Source organism: Harpia harpyja, chromosome 20 (assembly GCF_026419915.1).
Source record: "Harpia harpyja isolate bHarHar1 chromosome 20, bHarHar1 primary haplotype, whole genome shotgun sequence".
Lineage (NCBI taxonomy): Eukaryota > Metazoa > Chordata > Aves > Accipitriformes > Accipitridae > Harpia > Harpia harpyja.
Window position 1 is genome coordinate 18,205,032 of NC_068959.1, and position 15,944 is coordinate 18,220,975.

The 15,944-nt window shown below is 36.4% G+C and overlaps 1 protein-coding gene across 1 annotated transcript in view; it reads left to right on the forward strand.

Moving 5' to 3' along the window:
- DOCK2 (dedicator of cytokinesis 2) overlaps positions 1–15,944 on the forward strand; it is a 214,181-nt gene that overhangs the window by 171,114 nt on the left and 27,123 nt on the right. Inside the window, exons 34-38 of the mRNA XM_052772076.1 lie at positions 5,732–5,817; positions 11,613–11,769; positions 12,924–12,964; positions 14,430–14,520; positions 15,406–15,525. Of these exons, the coding sequence (XP_052628036.1) occupies positions 5,732–5,817; positions 11,613–11,769; positions 12,924–12,964; positions 14,430–14,520; positions 15,406–15,525 (495 nt within the window). The remainder of the gene's footprint in view (positions 1–5,731; positions 5,818–11,612; positions 11,770–12,923; positions 12,965–14,429; positions 14,521–15,405; positions 15,526–15,944) is intronic.

Here is a 15,944-nt window from a genome sequence, read left to right on the forward strand (position 1 = left end):
ACTCTTGTATCTTTCGGAGCTAACAGCTTTAAAAGGTTACTAAATGAGTGAATATAGGTGTTCTCAGCAAGCTCCTCTGATGCGCGTGATTTATAATTGCTGTAAATACCCATATTTCTTACTCTCAGTTCTTGATATTTTATTATGCATAAGATTTCAGAAGCATGTGAGATCATCCCATTAGCAGAAACCAAGTTTGTATGGCTTGGTGCTTCAGACAGATCCATGAGAAAAAAATGGAGATGTTCTGTGGTTTGGTATTGAAGTGTGTTCAGAACCATGAAGATTTCTTGGATCTATTAGGTAGATAAGCAGGTGGTTTTAAAGCCAAATTGGTGCCGATGACAGTTAGGCACACTGTTTAAGTTAGAGGAAAAATACCCTTTCCAGGGCTTAATTTTGGCACAGACACATTAAAACTTTATTCTAATTTCTGCCAGCTTTTTTATTTATTTTGGTTCAAGCAACTGACTTTTTTTGCAGCTTGTTGAGAAACTGCAGGAAAGATGGTTAGAAGGAGGTTTTTTTGTTCAGATCCAGCATCTGTGAAATTACTGCCTCTTAGAGAAGTAAATCTATTCTCTACCTGCTGAATAAGTACTAGGAAGGATTTAAGAGGTAGATGCTTTTTAACTGGTGCTTGACTTGCACTATATTCACAGATTTCTGTCTTTACTGCAGTAAGTCCACAGACTTCAGCTCTAGAAAATGACTGGATTGGATGTTTTTGCTTAATATTGCCTTGTCCTGAAACTGCTGTGTACCTGTGTTGCTAATACACATATATACACTGATACATATACTACTTAATCATAGAATTTAATTCTGAGCCCTTTATACTTCTTTTTCAGCCTGGATCAGTCAGAGTAATTTTTTTTTCCGTTTATCTGTATTTCAATGACAGCTCTTTATTCTCTAGTATTGGTATAATATGTATTGTTCCACTGGCAATCTTTAATTTGTATTCTAATTACAGAGAAACACCTAATATTAGAGTAGCAAGTCTGCAAGTAACAGGACAAAGAATTGTTCTGGATTAGAGTATTGGTACTCCTAACAAACCAAAATTCTTTGTGGCCTCTAAAGAAAAAATAGGGTTCCCTTTTATTTGACACTCCTATTAAAAAAAAAAAAAAAAATCAAGAAACAGTACTAACGTAGTAGTCCTTTCCTTCTACTCAAATCAGAAAATGAGATTGCTGTTTCTGCTGAACAACTTACAGTTTTCTCTGAGAGCATTATGGGACATAGTTCTTAAATGGAGACTCTGAGATCTGAAGTCACTAAGTATTTTGAGAAGCAGTGTAGAGCCTATTCAGCACACCACAGAGATGAAACGTTTACTGCCAACTTCTGTTGAAATACTGGATGACTACATGCTGCTCAGTTCTGCTGGAGTTAGTCCTATACTGCTATTAATGTTTCTCATATGCATACTATACAGGTTTGCAAATTCACATTCAGCAATGACCTTTTATATGTAGGCATCTCACTGATAATAAATAGCAATGTATTTTCTCAATTTTACCCTTCATCCAGGCAGCAAAATATTTTAACCATTCTATGTCCATTTAAAACAGTGCTATTCATGTTTTCATAAACATTACTTTCCTTCTCAGTCATCTTAAAATATGCTATATCTGGTGCTGACCTGGAGAAGTCCCTGTCTATGCCATTGTATAGTGGGTACACAACTTGTATCCAAGTTCTTGTGTATCACATCAACCCCCTGTGAAGTGTTTTAAGTATTTCTGTTTGAAGCATTTATGTCTGCTGCTGCATTATAATCTTACAGACAGTTTTGGTTTCACACATTTACAGCTGTGGTTTTGTTGTTTTGACTTGGTCTGAGAAATATGAAGTGGTTGAAATTACTCCTTTCTCCCCACCCCTTCTAAAGAAAAGAGGAGTGTATCGGTATTGCCTAATTTTCTGCACCTAGTTTTTTGCTTTTTGTGTGATGAGTGTAGAAGTTAGGTCACTCAAGACAATGTTTCAAACCTCCTCGAAAGAAGCAACGGCCCACTTCAGTCTTCTGTCTAAAGAGCAGTGTGCAGCATCGGGATGACCCAGTAGATCTGGGGTTGGATGCATGGCTTCCTGCTGTCTTTGATGAATACTGGTTGAGTAATACTGCTAGTTCTTCCGTCTCAGTGTGGAATTGTACTTGTTGCTGTGTGAAGGTGAAACCTGAGAAATTCTACAGTGAATGGGTAGTGAGCATGCAACATCTGTGAGTTATCTTAAAACTTTAAATTTGAATAGAATGTAGGGGGGGGTTGGGGGGGGGTTAGGTTGCTCTCAGGGATAGATCTGAGGATGTTTAAACAGAGAATTTTACATATTATGTAGTTTATAAATCTGTTTCAACATAATTGCACTTTTTTTATTTTAGGGGCAAAATCTTTTGATTGGCTTATATTCTGGACTAGCTTTGACATTTGCTGGTCCTGTTTAGCTGAAGCTCAGGACAAAAGTGATGGCTATCAAATAATCTGGAGGAAAATGGGGAATGCTTGCCCTTCGTTCTTGAAAAATGCTGAGTAATTCTTCTGGGTGGAGAGTTTTAATCATGACCTACTTGAAGAAAGTACATGTAGTAACAAGTTTTCAGTTAGAATATCATGTTTTCTGTAACTGAAGGAATTGTGTCTTCCAAAACATTAATCTGAAGATATGCATGACCTGCTTGGTGTTCTAAGGGAACTATTTTCTTATACATAGCCTTGGGCTTGGCTTCTTCAGCTCAGGGCTGAACTTTTTGATGAAGATATATTTAAGTAAGGAAAAATTCCTTGCATTGCAGTTATCTGATAGTACTGTATATAAAATACTATAGTAATTCTTTCTACCATGAAAGGCTTCCAGTTCTCTGACGGGATGATCTGGATCCCAGTCTGTCAAAGCTCTCACTTATACAGAAACACTCCAGGGAGAAAACAGAATTATGCATATACTGAAAATTGTGTGAAATTTTGCATGAAAGAAAAATGTGAAAACTTGCTGTGTTAGTACAGTAGCGAATTCTGTCATTTTTACAGTGCTTTTAATAATTATATTGATGTAAAGCAACAGACCTTTATTTCAGTGTAGATCTCCTATTTTTCTAATGCTTTCTCTGTGCCTCTTGATGTGTTAGTGGCTTGTCTAGAACCTTGTGGTAGATCTTTCCCACCTCTTCTTGAAAATACTATGCCAAGGTTTGTTTTATCTGAAGCTAGATCTTACTAGGACACAAATTTTTCTTTAGCACCTGAAAAAGCCTCTTTTAGACATGCTTCCTACCTTTCTCAAAATGTCTTCTTATCTGCACTCTTCTGCATGCTTCTCTCACTAGCGTGTGTGCTTACTCTCAGAGCACCAGCAATCTTTCATTTTTAGTATGTCTCTAGGTGACTCACAAGGGCAATAGAACAGACAACGTGAACAAGCCATCTTTCGTTTCTGCTACCTCACCACACTGTATGTAACAATGTGAAACATTCAGTATATATGAATATATATTTTTATATATATGGATATAAATTTTGCCACATCTGAGTAATTTATTCATATGATACTGAAAGATTTTAGTAGATATCTTGGGGTGAGGGGATTGACACGTGTTGTGACTGCATAAAGAGGACATTGACAATCACATTAGAATAGTTTAAAAAAGTGTTGGCATTAAAAACTTGTAACTCTCTAACCATGCAGATTCTTTACAAATCCATATCAAGTTGTTTTCTCATATGATGATATCTGAACATGATACAATTAGATGATTGAGAAGAATGATTATAGCTGCACTAAGACTTTGAGATTCATGTATCACACTTCCTTTCAGAGGGCATGCCCAAATGAAATGGAAGGTCAGTGAAAGGGTTTGTCCAGGCTTTCAGCATTGCTAAAAGCCCAGATTATGAATCAAGCTGATGAATCTTGGAATGCTTTTATAAATTCTAGGGTTTTCATATAACAAGCCAAAAAGAGATGTTAAAGATTGAAGAATCAAAGAAAATTACCAGACAAGAGGCTTAGAAGCAATGAAGGCATTCAGTAAAGGCTAAGCACAAAACAAGGGCAAACTGACTTAGGCAACCAGAGAGTATAAAAAGTATTCCCACTGTAGTTAGAGCTAGAGACTGGTTAGTAAAAGAATGGCTCTGCCTTGAAGGGGATATCCATTGGTGTTGTACTATATTTGTGCTGACTTTCCAGCCTGCAGGTGCAAAAAGATACCTGCTGCTTCACAATGTAATATTTGAAGCTTGGGAAAAATTATGCTCATTGGCTGGCTGCTTTTTAGTGATTTTTTTAACATCTTAAAACCAGCAGCATTTTAATATTAGTATTTATTTCTGCTAAGCTTATTGAATTAAATTATTTTCTGTCATGCAGTGTTTTTATATTACATCAATTATAATTAGTTTTCTGTTTTCCAAGATTGATAAATCAGGTTATTTTAAAACACCTTATTTTTTGAACACTTTGTTGTTGTTGTTGTTTCAGATCATGTCTGAAGGACAACAATAGGCTAGTACACCCAGTGATTTGGTTCAAAATGCCTGGGTCTACAGTGGACAATATTAATGGGGGTATATTTTCCTTGGAACCCTCTCCCAGTAAATTTCCAACTGACTTAAGTTACTTTTTTTTTTTCCCTTCTTTTCCACTGGTAAAATTTCATTTTATATTGAAGAAGAAAACCCACAAAAAAACCAACTCATCTTTTGTATTTCTGTTACAAGTATGATACATAAATATCAACTATTTGAGGACATTTTTTGAACATACAAATCTTAATGCTTTAAGGTGCTTGGAAAGGGGCTGGGGGAGAACCCAAACAAACCGTATGCATGTATTATAGTTTCTACGGTTTTTATTTCCCGGACCTCAATGCAGTTTGTATAATATATGCTAAAAGCATTGCAAACTAATTACAAAGTCTGATCTAAAGATTTTAAATTGCATTAACCCTTTCCAAATGATAAAGCAGTTTCCTGTGTATAACATATTGTAAAAGCTTTGAAACGACAAATTACAATTGTATATTTATATTGCAGTAACAAAATAACACTTTAAAGAGGCTTTATGTAATTAAGGTATGATCCTGCAAAGTGCTGGGTTAAAATATAGTCCAACATGTACTTCCATTTCTTGAAGAGGTAATGATATATTACTGTGGTATATTAATGGTATATTACCTAGAAAGTACCTAGACCTTTCAAGTAGAGAAATAAGGCTGCTGATGGCTCCAAATGAAGTGGTGTCGTAACTGTAAAGTAAAATTGAAGAAATGATACAGTAGAGGGGAAAGAATTGTGTTTAGCTAAAAAATAGCTTGTTTGCTGTGTTTGTTTATATGCCACTGTTTCCTAATTAGGGTCTAGACAGACCTAACAAATAGCAATTAAATAAGGTATTGCATACTGTAGGACTGTTCATATCTTATCTGGGTGAAAGTGATTCTACTTACTCTGAAATCCTGCATTTCAAATTAGAGATGTCCTATGAACAGCCATAACACAGACACTGTAAGCCTGTTTTCTCAGGTTATTTTATCAGTCTGTATTAAGAAACAGATATCTGGAGGTAGTCAGATGTGCCTTAGTCAACTGGAATATATTCAAGCATTTAACCCTCGGAAGTCTGTGATATAACTATACAAAGATATTCTTTTGATGCCATATTGAAATGTGTTTGATCTCTGGATATCTGCTCAGTGTTTCAATTTTTCTTTCTTTATTAGTTTGAAAATGAAATAATTTTGAAGTTGGACCATGAGGTGGAAGGAGGACGAGGGGATGAACACTACATGCAGTTGTTTGAGTCCATGTAAGTAGTGCGTGAAAATAAATGTCTTCAGGATGTGTTTTTATCTTATTGTTCTCACTTCTCAAGTTGGTAACCTCACTGAAAAATAAAACAGAATCCTAGCAGCTTTTTTTATGAGGGGACTGGAAATAGCATACTGTTTCAGTAAACCTGTTTGGAATTGTAGTTTTCCTCATTGAAACTATTTTCCTGGTTGCTTTTCAGTATTTTGTGCTCCAGCCAAATTATGAAGAAATAACACCTAACCTGCATTTCCCTATCCAACTTGCACGCAAAGATAATCAAATATTCACCTCACTTTTTGGTCTTTCCCCATTTTTCTTTATAAGCTTTCTTGTTTTTAGTTCACACTAATAAGAAGAAGGTATTTTAAAATGTCTTATTTGCTTTTGTCGATGTCTAGATTGGACTCCAAGAGATTATTCTCTGAACTTACATAAGGTGACCATCCTGGAATGAGAATATTGCAAAGTACTACAGTTTAATAAAAATATTTCTGTATTTCTAAAAAGCTTTCCAAAGCTTGATATAGCATCTCCTTCTCTTCTTGGCTGCCCACATTCAGTTTTATTCTCAAAATTAATAGCTGTGTCTTCACTTGTGATGGGCTGCATGTGTGATGTATTGGGCGGTGGTGGGATCTTTGTGCCTACCTCTGAGAATTTGCTCCTAGCTTTGTGCCTTAGACTGTAACAGTGAGAAAGTACATCACTCATCATACACTTTCTCAAGCATTGATAACCTAATAGGTATTAAGTGTAAAACTGCTGTAGCACTTTGGCTACCTGACAAAATCGATATAGGCTTTGTGACATCGAGTGTATAAGTTTTTACTTTCTCAAAGCCTGCTACGTTGTATATATTGTATTTTTGTGTAGGGGGTAGCAGTCTTTGCAAAGTCACATCCCTCATCACATGAAGCACGAAATCTGTGTATAACACAACAGAAAAAAGTCTACTTTCAGTGAAACATAGTTTTGTAAAAAATTCTGAATTATATAATCAAATAATAAGTAAATGTCATCTTATGTATATAATATGTAATTGTGTTCTAATTAAATAGTAAATTTTAAAAGAAACATCATTTAAATCAAACATAATTTAAATGTTCACTATGTTAGTTTAATTTCTGTCATATGAGGAGGCAGATAAAATATAGAGAGACAGACTTGAAAAAAGTAAAAGTAATGACACTTTGTAAGCAATATGAAACTATTCTTTGAAACATACACTGGCAAGGACAGATGAAGTTTTAAAAATGTCTCTTTCACTTCCTAACATTCAATGACTATGTAAACTGAGAGCAATAAACTAACTTTTCAATTTTGAGTGTTTACTGTTCAGCTTCAAGTCTTAAGATAGCTAAGAGTTGACGCAGAGGTGTTCAGACTAGCTCTTGGTATGACTGGAAACAGTTCTGCAAGTACATAGTTTTCTTAATCACACTGCTGCAAAGCCTAAACTGCTATGTGTGCCTAAACTGTCACTACAATTCATCATCTCTAATACTGGGGATTCAGCTGACACAGTGGACATTTATTTCAGTACTAAACTTTCCTTGCTGCTAGTAAGTTTTTTTTTCCAAAGATCCACACTAAACCTTCCTTGCCTCAGTTTAAGCCAATTATTTCTTGTTTTACCCACAGGGGACATAAAGAATCATTTATTCTGTTTTTCTTTGCAGCAGCTTTTAACAAATTTGAAAGTTGCTGTAGAGTTTCGTTCAGTCTTCTCGTTAGGGTAAACAACCCCAATATTTCAGTTTATCATATGGAATGTTTTCTGGACATTCCTATAATGTCTACATCTGTTTTATAATACTACGTTGCCTTAAAGCTGTAGAGAGTATTCAGACTGAGACTTAATCAATGCAAAGAGAAAAAGCTTCCTTCAGATCTTGTGTATAAGACTCTTTGAAGCTTACTTTTTCTGAGTTGTGTAACTTTGCTTGTTTGCTTGTCTTGTTTGCAGTTTACTTTTGCATTCAAAAATTTTTCTAGAGAACTGGTGCCTATCCAGTTAAACCCCATCTTTCAGAAGTGCAGTTAAATGGTCTCATCAAACACACTACATAGCATTTGATTTTCCTGCCTTTCCAAGGTACCCTTATTTCTTTGACATATCTGGCTTTTCCCCCTTGATACTGTCCTGTATTCTACAAGACTTCAAGGTTTCCACATTTCTAAAGATGTCACTTCATATTATCTCCAGATAATATTTTTTGTTCCATCCTTGAAGTTGTTTAATGATGCCTGTAGAGGGATAGTTGAGGCAGAGGCTGGTGACCTGTCTGTGGTAGAACCCTGTTCTCTTTTCTCTGTTGTTCAGTTGTTTGGTTTGGTTTAAATCTTCCTACCTTCACTTTTCAAAGCAGGGATTTCAAGCCTCTCTCCCCAACTCCCTGTTCCAACTGGAAAGAGACACAGTTAAATTGGGCTCCTGATCTATTCATTTGGTCATATTTTCATCAACTAATTTCCTGTAACTGTCTGCATTCCTGCACCGTTCCAGTTGTCACCTGAATGCAGGTATTTAGCAGTAGTCAGTGACTGTCTTGTGTGTTGATGCTCACCTCTGCAACCAACACTTACCCACACTGGTTGCTGGGAGCTTGCCCGTGCCCAGTAAACTAAATAAGTTCAGCAGAAGTTTAAGCACTGCCTTGCATTTGTCCATAGTCCTAAATGTTAGCATGGGCCATGGCAGGGTTATGACCTGTGCTAATGGATGCTGTCCTAGACAACACCAAGGAAGAGTTGGGATAATACGGAACAGATGAGAGGCTGTTCTCAATAGGCAGAATAGACAAGGCTACTCTGTTTTGGGAAATGGAGGAGTATCTAGCTATATGAATACAAGTTGTGCTATGCCACTTGTCCTCAGGCTCAGAAAATTAATTCTGGCATCTTATAGTTACTAATATAGGCACAACAGAAAATAGCATTTGGAAGCTTTCAAGTTCCCCATCATTGCAGTGGCCCATGCTATGCAGTTGTTTCCTCGAGCTTTATTGAAAATGTTTTTTATTTTAAAACTTCTATTTTTTTCAAGCTCTGTTTAAAAATTCAAAGGTTTCTTGCTCCCTCCTGGGGGGGGGGGGGGAATCTTCTGAAGTTTTATGGGCCCTTTTTACTGGGATTATTGTATAAAGCTGAGCAAGACAACTTTTTAAATCTTCCCTCATGAGACAGGTATTCCTCTCTCCTGTTCATTTTGTAGTTCTCTTCTATGTGTACTCCAGTTCATCTTTCTTTAGTGACTGGAGTTATGTACTATATCCTGGGTGAGATCTAGCAAAAGCTTGTGCTTTATGTCAATGTTTTTCTACTTGTATTGGAAAGAAATGTGATGTCTTGGTGACTCATGTTCATTTCACAGTTATGTAATGTTCATAGGTCTGCCTTGTTTGCTGTCACTCCGAGTAAACCTATGACAAAAATTCATAATTGTCACTTAAATGTTGGCTGCACTTTCCTTTGTTAGTGTCTTATCCTGTTTCTGATACTTACGTATGTAAAATAACCCCATTTTTCCTGTAGAGTATTCTAGTCTCCTATATGATTCTGAGGTTTTCTTGCTTTCTTTTCCGCAAATACCATTCAAGGTGCTCCAGCGTTTTCTGTCGGTTGTCAACTCTTCAGACCCTCTAGTACTTAACATTCCATTTGCAATATGTTTAATGTCATAAGCCATATTTCAATAATTTATTTAAATATTTCAGTTATTGTTTCAGACTAGTCAGACAACAGCAATTAAAGTATTCTGGTTTTATCTGTTAACGTCTGTCTCACCTTGTACAATATAAATGTTCTTTCAGACACGCATGTACATGCTCCCTCTGTCTCAGCAAAATAACTCTGTTGGAGCTGTACAATCAAAGGAATAAACAATAGGTGCTGGTTTTACTTTGCTTGAGTTAGAACTCTGACACTGGGTACTTTGCTGAGGTCCCATTCTAGGCCAAAGTTCGATGATTTCTTTGCAGTTGAAGTTAATATGAATATGTATTTTCTGAAGAAAGTTTAAATAATTCTGAAGAGTAAAAAATTATTTTTGCAACTAATTAATACTTTATAATGAAAGTTTAAAAAACAATAGTGTACTTAAAGATTAATAATAAATTATTAAATGTATTTGCATATAAATTGAGCACTGTTAATGAAACACTAACAGGTCAAAAATTAAGAATAATGTGTCATTGAAACTGCTCAGCTTAAGCACAAGCATAGTTTCAAGGATAATTTTGCAATGGCTAGTTTGTTTTTACTATTTTGCTGTGAGAATACATGGTAATTTTGATACGTGACTAACAGAATATGCCAAATGTACATTGTGGTGGGTTGATGTTGGCTGGACACCAGGTGCCCACCAAGTTGCTTTATCACTCCCCCTCCTCAGTGTGATGGTGGGGAGGAAGAAAGTAAGATGGAAAAGAACTCATGGGTCAAGGTAAAGGCATTTTAATAAAGCAAAAGCTGCGCATGGAAGCAAAGGAAGACAAAAGATTTATTCTCTATTTCCCATCAGCAAGCGAAGTCCAGCCACTTCCCGGGAGGTAGGGCTTCAGTATGTGTAGCGGTTGCTCTAGAAGACAAATGTTGTAATAACAAATGCCTACCCCACCCCACCCCCACCCCTTTATCTTAGCTTTTATTTCGGAGCAGATGTCATATGGTATGGAATATCTCTTTGGTAAATTTGGGTCAGCTGTCCTGGCTATGGCCCCTCCCAAGATCTTGCCCACCCCTAGCCTACTGGCCTTTGGGGGCGAGAGGGATGTCGGAGAGCCAGCCTTGATGCTGTGCTAGCACTGCTCAGCAGCAGCCAAAACACTGGTGTGTTACCAACACCTTTCTAGCTACCAATACAAAGCACAGCACTATGAGGGCTGCTGTGGGGTAAATTAACTCCATCTCAGCCAAGCCCAATACGTGCATCTGTAAATATTTATGTGAATATATATATTAAAAAAATGCAGTTTGTCAGAAAGAATCCCAATGGAAAACCAGAATGCTAAGTAAAGGAAACAAGCTCTTAAGCAAGGAGAGAAAATAATCCTTAATGACATGCTGGTAATCATTTCATAATGTTTAAACAGTTAAGCTTTGAAACCAAAGCGATGATAGTAATGTGAAATATCTACTCCTAAATCACTTTAGCACTTCATAGAACCAGCACATGCAATATTTTGTAAATGTAAATTGGAATTTGATGATGATGTATAAAACTCGCTTTCCTATATTTTTATCAAAAGAGAACTAACTGAGTTTTTCAATAGGCGGAAAGTTTGTTTGGTTTTCCTTATTTCTTCAAGGGCAAATTGCTCAGGTGAGGTTCTTGTCAGTGAATGTCTTTCTTGACTTAAAATTGTAATTTATGTTAGTTTGAACTTTCTACTCTCACGTAACTGTACAAAGAGAAGGAAATAATTGTTCTATTTCATGTGCAATAACAGAGGAAAGGAAGGTGTAGCATTTATTGCAATAGTGTGGCATTTTAGAGACTTGAGTTTGTTATACCACAGATGCAGGTTGCTCCATTCTGAAATTGTGGGTATACCCTTGAATTTGAAGTCATTTTCAGACATGAAAACGAAATGTTTCATTTTTTTTCTTTTGATTTATATCCCATCTGTCTTCTGGATATCTAAATTACCAACCCAGAAAGGGAATTTCCAGTGCTTTCTGCAGTTGCTTTAGCCCTAATTCATTATTTGCCTTCAGGACCAAGTAGTTTCTAGGCTGATGGGCCTCTAATTTTCACAGTACTGTAAAAACATTTTTTTGTGTTTGCAGTCTTACAGAGTGTGCGCATCAGTATCCCAGCATTTTTAACTTGGTTGAAGGTTTTGTCAGCCTAATTAAAGGCCTCTTGGAGAAACTGCTGGATTACCGAACTGTGATGAATGATGAAAGCAAGGACAATCGCATGAGCTGTACTGTGAACTTACTGGTATGTTCTCTCTTGTAATTCTTCTGTGATAATGGGTAAGAGCTTTAGAATCCATTTACTAAAGATAAACGTAAATCTTCCTGGGGACAGGAGTGGTTGACAATGCTCAGTAGTGATTTAAACTCTGAGGCATGAGATTTTTATATCTATTTGCATGGATATATGCATAAACCCGAAAGCAACGTCCACTCAGTTCTTCGGTTTTGCTTGTATGTTTTATCCACTTTGATTCTGTGGATAAATAAGGAAGTCTACTGCTCATATACCTTTATCTTTTGATAGGCTTAAGATAACAGTGGACTTTTGCCAGAGTCAAGTTTTGCATGAGGAACTAACCCACTTGCTGCTTTAGCAACTCAGTAATTATGGTTTTTAAATCTTGGGAAGAAATCTGCAAGATACACTTGCAGTAAGGTGCCAAGAAGATTTGAGTCTCTGATCTGGTTCTAGGCCACCCTGTCTTTTTTCCAATTCCTATTTTGTCATGAGGATATCGCATATAGAGATTCCTCCACCAGGAAATTCCTCTAAGCTGGAGAGGAACCTTTGTCAACTTTAAAGGTTAGAAAGAGAACATGGTTAGTATGTATTGCGCTCACATACTCTCTGTTCCTCAGTAATTGCTGCGCAATGTCATATAAATTTCTGCAACTCTTCAGGAGGCAATTCTTGTCATACATTTTGCACAGCCTTAGCAACTTATACACCTGCAAAAGCGTTATGGTGACAAAAATGGGGTTTATTCCTGGAATTAGCCCCCTTAGAGTTATTGTGCAACAATGTTACATATCACCTTCAATAAATACCAGCTGCTTTTCTGGCCATGGAGTGTAGCCAGACCATGTAGTTTATTATGTTAATGCATTTGGTTAACCATATTTTCTTCTTCTCCAACAGAAAAACTTTCACTAATGATTTCATTAGTGAACTAAGAGAGGTATACATATGTATATATAATAATAACACATACTAATACCTAATTAAAATATTAATTGAAATAGTAGTGCCAGGTTTAAATTTAAGGTAGTCTGTAAATAATGTATTTCTTATTCTGTCCAACTAGCAAGAAAAGCTAAACCTCAATATATTTTTTTTTTTTCCTGTGTTTTAATAAAAGACATTAGGAGATAACTTTTAAATGTTTGTGTCCCTAGAATTTCTACAAGGACATTAACCGTGAAGAGATGTATATCAGGTATGGCAGTTGTTCTATTGGATCTGTTTTGGAGAGGGCAATAATATTCTCTTACAAATTCTGGTTTACCATTATACTTGGATTTCTGTTACTTAATGTTAGTTCACCATCCATAATGACACTGTTGTAGCCCTGGCCTCATTTATATTCTTACTCCATTGTTTACTTAGCCTTCTGCAGTTTGGAATCTATCATATGTATTCATCAGCAGCATTGTTTTTCCCCAAGAATCAACTTTTAGTTGATCAAGTCACTCAACATTCATTGTCTATTATTTTAAACAAAGAAAATGCAGCTAGATTTGTGGTTTGATGGAGGGTGTATCATACATTTAGAATGGCAGAAAAAACATTCAGGTTTTGTAGAACTGTGCAGTCTGCCAAGTCTCTTGAAATATGTAACACTACATGCAATGCAGAATTACTAGTAAAGTATTTTTCTGTAAGAGCTATAGCTGTACTGGCAAATTCTTTCAGATGTGATGCCATGTCACACTCTTACTGTGTCCAAGAGTTTTGCATATGAGCTGCAACAAATCTTGCTCTTCAGAAGCTCACTATTTCCTGCCTCTCATTCTGCAAAATCTGCAGAACCACCTGCACCTCAGCCACTGCAGTACAAAGCCCAGAATCTCAGCTGAAATGAGCATGGGAGGTGATTCAGAGCTAAACTTGGAGCTATGAGCTGGGGCAGCCAGGGAGAAACTGTGTTCCCTCTGCAGGCATTGCTGAGGGGGACACATGTTCAGTTGGGTTGACAGCTGGGAATGGTAATGCCTTGAACTGCTACAGCAACGTGTCAGAGTTCCTGTGTCAAAACTCCTGTTGTGTGTAAGAGGAGGATGAGATGCACTTATTCTTTCTGGCTGCTGGAAAAGATGTGGCTTGAGTCACACGATGGACAGTGGTTGTGCTTGTAGCAGCAGTGCTGCCCTAGGAATCAAGGAGAACACTGGCAACATAGAACAACTCTTCTGCCCTTACTGTCTTCCAAGTTGTACAGGGACTTGCTTTGTCTTTCTGGCCTGATATTTTCCATTTTCTCCTTTACCTTGTGTTATCTGTTGTGCTTGCATCTATTTACATGCAAAGTGTTTACATGCAATCGAAAAGTGCTACAGAGAAAGGCAGCTATCTTTAGTAACAGTCCAGAAATAATGGACTCCAAGACCTTGAATCTAGTAGTTCTTCCTCTTCCTCTTGGAGGTGGAGCTGACAGCAGTCTGCAGAACGAGGTTAGCTCTTTCCCCTCCTTTTGTGCATGTTTCAGCATACAAAGAGAACACAGAAAAGCCTGAACAAATGCACAGAGCTTTAACCTCTCTCAGTGTGCTTAAAGACTCTTTGGGTAGTGATTGCATAACATCTATGACGTTTCCATTACAGAGTTTATCTAGAATGTTTTTGACACTTAGTATTCCAGTCGTGTCAATATCTAGTCTAATTCTTGTTCTTTCCTCCAACAGATATTTGTATAAATTGCGAGATCTTCATTTAGATTGTGAGAATTACACGGAAGCAGCATATACCCTTCTACTCCATACATGGCTCTTGAAGGTTAGATTTTCTAAACTCAATATATAAGTAAGCTTTTGCAATTTTCAAATTTATAAATTAAAAAGTGATTGTCTTAACCTCTGATTTACTGCATATTAGTTATTTTCCATAGGGGTATTCAAGTTTCTAGTTAAAAATACTGCAGCAGGTCATACAAAATTAACATTAATTGTTGAAACTGTATTTTCAATAGATGATTAAAAGCCATGTATTGGCAAAACTAAGTATTGTAGTAAAAATAGTTTTACTTTATAGTGAGAACATTGTGTGCAAATTCTGAAGTCATTTAGCTTCCATGTGGTTTTTATTTTGCTAATTTCTTACTATCCCAAGTGTAACAAGGATGAAAATTAAATGCAAAATTTTCCAGCTATCACAGGGGGACATCTGACTTTTCTTTTTAAATAATATGGATCACTCTGCCAAATTATGCTTGCTTTCTTTTGTAGCTGGTAATTATTTTTCACTATAACTAGTGTTTATTCTCATTGTAACTGATGTTATCAATAGAAATGGTCATTAAGATGCATTTCCTTTTCAAGGGAAAATTCAAAATGTGAATGTTCTTCAGCAAAAATTTGAGATTTCTTACGGAATTTCTTTTAGTTCAGAACCATATAAGTTTGGCTTTTCACCAAAGGAAGGAACACAGATTTTTAAAATGTTATGTCTAGTCCTGGTTATCACATGAAATACAGCCCTTGTTTGAAGAGCTAATGAAAACATTCCCAGTGCCTTTCCCAGTTTCTTTGTGGAAAGTAAAAAAGACTGGGAAAAAAACACTTAGAAGAGCCCAGGGGACCAGACTTTGGGAGAGGGGGGATGTGTGTGTGTGAAATGTTGAACTCCAAAATCATATGTTTTTTAATGTGTTTTTATTCTCAGTGGTCAGATGAACAGTGTGCCCCCCAAGTCATGTCAACAGAGTTCCAGTGTTCACAGACCTATCGACACTTGAAAGAGAATTTGTATGAGAAGATCATAGAATACTTTGACAAAGGAAAGGTGGGTCTGTAGAGTTCTTCCCCCTGCCAAATCTCTTTTTATTGTGTTACTTTGTATAGTAGTATTTAATGAATATTCTCTGTATAGAACGTTTGCGTAGGAAATCCTCTTTGAAATGTGGGTCAAGTAAAAATTGTGTTCTGAAGGCTTATTCACAGAGTATATCTGTTCTATATGAACATGTTCTTTCAATAACCATATTCACAAAGAAAGAGGGCTAATGTTTATACCGGTCACAAGCATCTCTGTCAGGCAGTAATAAAATAGTAAAAAATGTTGAATGTACTTTGCTTTACCAGCAAAAGAATGCAGACTACACAGATTGCATTTCTAAACCTTTCGGTCATTATCTCCCAAAAAAACAGACCGTTCGAAATAGACATATTTGTTTTAGAGAGGTCTGAGAATTGCATCCCAAA